The sequence below is a fragment of the Pelodiscus sinensis genome, chromosome 12, assembly GCF_052426305.1.
Source record: "Pelodiscus sinensis isolate ZL-2025 chromosome 12, ASM5242630v1, whole genome shotgun sequence".
NCBI lineage: Eukaryota > Metazoa > Chordata > Testudines > Trionychidae > Pelodiscus > Pelodiscus sinensis.
In genome coordinates, this window is record NC_143063.1 from 29,821,501 (window position 1) to 29,826,819 (window position 5,319).

The window sequence follows — 5,319 nt, forward strand, 5'->3', positions numbered from 1 at the left end:
TAATCAGCGATTACACTGCCACCCACGTGAAATAAATGTATTTATTTCTCTGGAGCTAAATGGTTATTTTAAGTGCAAGGTATACATTCAAATTACCATGCATAGCAGGGTGCACGTGGAAGGAGGAGAGGGGAACAGATTCATATTTCAGTAGAAGGGAAACATTTTGTTTCAGGTGCAGCCCCCGGGAGGGGGGGGGGGAGGAAAAAACAAGGAGATAATTATGGTAGAATATATATTGTTTATTTATGAATGTAACCAGAATTGACAAACTTTATATGCAGGATTTTTTTCAATTCATAATTCACGATGGTATGTGTGTATATAGATGATTAGAAAGATATCGCTATAGATATCTATACACACACACACATACCTACAAGCACACACGCGCACACACACACACCCATGCAAGCAACATAGCTTTCCAGATCTCACACTTGCAAACATTAACTTTCCTTCACCTTGCACTTTTCTCCAATTACTCATATGAGAAATTCATACACACATTATAAAGAAAAGCACCGGCTGGTTAAAAGTGCTGGCTAGCAGGGGGAATTGGTTGCTGTTTCCTTCTCCCTTGGGAGGATCCAAAGAATCTACACAGCTGCAGTTAACTAGCAGCATCTTCTTTCCCCCAAGGGGGAAGAAAACCCAGAGAGTGGATGTGACCTAGCCCTCCCTTCCAAGGTAATCAAATCCCAGGCACCCAGGAGGTGCAGACTTTAGGGTTATTAGGAGGCAGCTTGCCCCCTCAGGAAGCTATAACCAAAAATGCTGCAACATAAGGGTTATCTCTCTGCCACCAGATAAGGAAATTGTGATGGCAAAGATGGAAGCAATACAATACAATAAACTGTGGCCACTATACACAGAAAGGCATCACATTACATGAGGCACAGCTTGGAGAGAGAAGACAGGTTCGGTGAGGTGCTTAATATCCCTCGAAGAAAGCAAAATACATTGAAAGTTCGTAGTGAATACCCGCATCGATAGGCATGTATTGGTATGTGCTTCGCCATGTCACGACATACAGTACAGGCATTGCTGCTCTTCGTTTTGGTTGAAGGAGAAAATGAAGGACTCCTTAGCTAGGTGCTGTTCCCTTTCAGTCTTGGGGTCCCCTCTAACACTGAGGGGGAGGGGCAATCTATGCGTTGCCCCCACGGTCCAGCAAACCTTGCCTTCACCTAACAAGAGACTCATCTGAAGGCACCAGGGGCGGAGTCTTGCTTGCACTCGGCTTTCCCTGACACCTAACACAGCAGGTATATTGTCTCCCAAGTAATGTCTCACCCACGCCCCCCCCCCCCATCACTCCCCAGGGAGGAAGACATACACCTCTCCCCAGCCAGGACCAATTAAGCCCCAAACCCACCAAGAGCGCACGACCCCTACCCGTCTGCTCACGCCCCTGTCGGGCTGACGGAAACAGCCCACAGAGCTTTGGAACCCAACTTGTAAGGCACAGCGTGGGGGGTCGCTACCCTGTAGCCACGTGGGCGCGTTCTGGTTCGTTGCAAAGCACAATCTTTTCAGCTTATTCGTGTCGTTCCTAAGGCACGGACCGTGTCATACTACAGCTGCCTGGATTCTTTTATTTGTCATTCAGAATTAAAAGCCAAACTCCCCCCAGGAGAGCCGCTGCTCTCGACCCCCGCAGGGATCTGAATAGGGCCCCGAGAGTTGGCAAAAGGCCGGGCGGGTTTGGAGAGGCGCGGGAGGCGAGGCCAGGGCGTCTCACGCGCAGTTGCCCATGGCCTTGACCAAGGAGCTCTCGGGCAGCTGTCTGAAGATGCCCCTGAGTGTCTCCAGCTCCCTGGTGAGCTGCTCCACCCGCTTGCGCAGCCGGTCATTGTCACTGGTGAGTTCCATCACCTTCTGCTGCGTCTCCGCGTTGCGCTGCTTGGCCTTGTCCCGGCTCTTGCGCACCGCGATGTTGTTGCGCTCCCGGCGCACCCGGTACTCGCTGCTGTTCTTGTCCACGGACTTTTTCGTTTTGCCCCGATGATCCCCGGGAAGCATCTTGAGGGAGCCGGCGGCGGGCAGGCTGTTCGGGTGGTGCGGGTGGTGCGGGCTGGGCACGGGGGTGGGGGGCGGCGTGGGATGCCCGGGCTGGAGGTGCATGGTGGTCTGCGCGCAGTGGGCGATCTGGTACTGGAGATGGGACGGGTGCTGCTGCTGGGGGAGGTGAGGGTACAGGGAAGCCAGAGCCGTCTGCTTGCACTCCGCCTCTTCCCTGGGCTCCTGCTTAATCACCAGGGGCCGCAAGCCGGGGACAGCGATGCGCTCGTACAGGGGGTCCAGCTTGCTATCCGTGTAGCTGGCCATGCAGCCGAAGAGCGACTGCTGGTGGTGGTGCTGCGGCGGCGTCTGGTGCTCCTGCCCCAAGGCGGCCGCGCCGGCCCCGGGCATGCTGTGGAAGTCGAAGTCCCCGGCCAGGACGGCTTTGGCTTTCTCCTGCTGCTTGCTGTGCTGGAAGAGGTCGGCCAGGAACTCGTCGTTGAAGGCGGCCGGGTCGATGTAGGCGCTGATGTCGATGGAATTCTCGTTCTCGCAGATGTCGCTCAGCTCCGCTCCTCCCGCAGCAGGTGTCGCCGCCGAGGGAGCTTCTCTGTAGCTGTAGGCGCTGCCGGGCTGGGGCGTCTGGAGGTGGCTGCTGCTGCTCATCGGCGGCCGGGGCTCGACCTCGTAGAAGTTGGCTTGCTCCATGGAGTAGCTAAACTCTACCAGGCATGGTGAACGGCACCTGGAATCCAGGGTTCGGAGAGGGCGAAGTGGACCCAGGCGGCTGGATGAAGCTCTCGGAGCCTCGGGACGTCCTGGCACCAAACAGCCCCCGCGGCTGTGCCTATCGGGGGGGTAAGCTGCGAGCCGCTCAGACTTCCCCTCTCACTCGAATCAACTTGTGCTACTTCTTCCCCTGCGCTCAGCGATCCCTCCCACCGGCGTGTCCGAGTTCCTCCCTCCTACCCGTCACTTACTAATAGCTTGGCTGGAGCTTATGCCTGCTATATATACACTCCCGGCAGGGCTGGGGATCGCCCTCTAGTGTCCAATCTCCTGCTGGGAACCTTTGACCACAACGCCACTCTGCCAATTTTGCTGGGTCTTAGCGCCCGCGGGACACGTCCCAGACTTCCTCACGTTGTTACAGTGACAAGCCACTAGGCAGAGATAAGCACAGCTCAGGGTCCAGCCAGCGTATTGGAGCGCGGTATTAGTATGCAATGCTGACAACGAGAAGGAATCATTTTCTCCCCTGCAACCGGGAGGGCAGCAAGCTCGGACGGAGTATGCAAGTGGCAGAATGCAACAAGTGTTCCCCCACCCTCTCCCTTCCAAAGACTTGGAAATAACCAGGCGGGAGAAGAATGCCGGGTCTAAACCTTCTGGGAAAGTTAAGCATCTGGTTGCATTGCTCAGAAGCCCCGTGGCACGTGTGTGGCAGTCCCAGGTACTCTGAGCCCCGCCTTCTGAGCTCAGGAGGGAAAGAAGCAAAGTGGCCAAAATACATCAGCGCATTTCCATCATTCACTGCGATCGTGGGTCTTTGCTTTTCTACAGAACCGACCCATTAAATCCAGTGAAGAGCCTGGCCCTCCTCTGTTTTACACATACCAGCTGGACAGTGTTTGCCTAAGTATCAGAGACTTTTTTAAGCAACTCGTTGTTCCTTGAACTAGGCGGCCCGTTACCGTGCGGGTGCGCTGGGAGTTTCAGAAGCAGCTGAGTTTTAACAAGTTCTCAGCAGCGTGGTTTGCACGTGAGACGACCCCCAGTGCATGCGCTCCCTTGCGGATTACAGGCTCAAACCCGGTACCCTCCATACCTAACCAGGGGCCGTGACACACAGGCACTTGTCCCAGACCTAAGAGTAAGAGTCTGTAGTTAAACCTAAAGTCACCCCTTCGGGCACTAGGACCCAGTGGAAAAGCCGTATCAGTCGCCTCTTATCTGGTTGGCTAGAGGCGGAGTCCTTAGGGAAGAAGGGGCTGAAATTCTGCTTCTCTCTGCAGACTGCAGCTGGCCAAGGGAGCCTGCTTTGGCTCAGCTCAGAAAGGATTTTTTTTTAGTGCAAGGCACAAAAAAGCTCCCGTGTTCAAGTAACTCCCTGCGAAGGAGCCTGCAGAGAAGACCTGTAGCTGTAGGCAAAGGCTTAGGAGGGATTAAAGCGGCTGAGTTGCACAGAAGGGTTGCAATGGGCCAGAGTTATCTTTACAGCGTACAAAGTTCGGTGTGCGGCATAGCTGCGTCTCACGCCTGATAACATCACTCAAGCCAGACGTCTGTGATCCTTCTGCTTCATTACGCCGGGGCATTGATTAGCTGTCACATTTATTATGGGCCCGGCAGAATTTGGGTGGAAAAGCAGAAATGCGCCAAACCAGGCCCGCTCCACTGACTCCAAGCCAGTTTACCCAAGCAGTAGCCCCAGTAGTGCTCTGAGGGGTGGTCTCTCCAGCACACGCAGTGGCACAACCGGCTCCTCCGGAGTCTGGCTCACCTCCATGGGAGAGTCTTCTGGGTGTGCATTGGGAGGGGAGCCGAAGCTCCGGCCCCTTGCCAGCCCCAGCGCTTCCCCGTGCCTGGGGGCGAATGACACGGCCAGGCCTACTTTCGCAATAGACAGTCGGCGATAAAGGCACGGGCCCTATCTGTCCAAATGGGCAGCCAGCCGGGAGATAACCAGGATGGCTGATTTCCGAAATGCAAACACAACAATCTCGGGTTGCATCGCGCCTGACCCAGCTCTCAGTCTCCCTCCCATCAGCTTCTGGGCTGCCCCGTGCCAGGGGGACTGGGACAATTTGTCGGGGGGGGGGGTGTTGGGGGGGAAGGAAGAGGGGCTAAGAGCCACTGAAATACTGTACATCCTGTAAAGAATGGAAACCACTTCAAGTCAGGGGGTGCTGCAGCATCCCCCTCCGCTTCTAGTCCCAGCACCTGTGCCTCTAGCCTGGGCCTGGTAACTATGGCTCAGGGCTGGGCAGAGACTAGAATTTGCCCAGCATCTTTCTGTGCCCACAGTTGGCTGTTTCCTTCATGCTGGCCCAGCAGGTGTCACCAGGGTGCAGTTCCCCCCATGATGGATTTGAGAGAGGACACACATTTCCAGAGCTGCCCTTAGGGGGCCCTATGCACAGAGGTGAAAGTAAGTGGGTGCGCCCTGGTGCTCAGTTCTGCAAAAACTGTCTGAGCTGTGGCAAAAGCCAGTAGGGAGCTATTTAAAGAGCTGGCAGGGATCCAGGGTGCAATAGGACAGTACCTATAAGAAATGTGAGTTACATTCACCCCTGCCTCCACAGTACCGTTAAA

The 5,319-nt window shown here is 55.1% G+C and overlaps 1 protein-coding gene across 1 annotated transcript; it reads right to left on the bottom strand.

The window, feature by feature from the left end:
- Positions 1–221: 221 nt before the first annotated feature.
- Positions 222–2,996, bottom strand: CEBPA (CCAAT enhancer binding protein alpha). Its single transcript, XM_006114934.5, has one exon. The coding sequence runs from the start codon at positions 2,710–2,712 to the stop codon at positions 1,741–1,743; it is 972 nt and encodes a 323-aa protein (XP_006114996.3). The 5' UTR covers positions 2,713–2,996; the 3' UTR covers positions 222–1,740.
- Between the last annotated feature and the right edge of the window lie 2,323 nt (positions 2,997–5,319).

What these genes read in the sequence shown, in the direction of transcription:
- CEBPA (XM_006114934.5), bottom strand. Translation starts at nt 2,712, where the DNA reads ATGGAGCAAGCCAACTTCTACGAGGTCGAGCCCCGGCCGCCGATGAGC.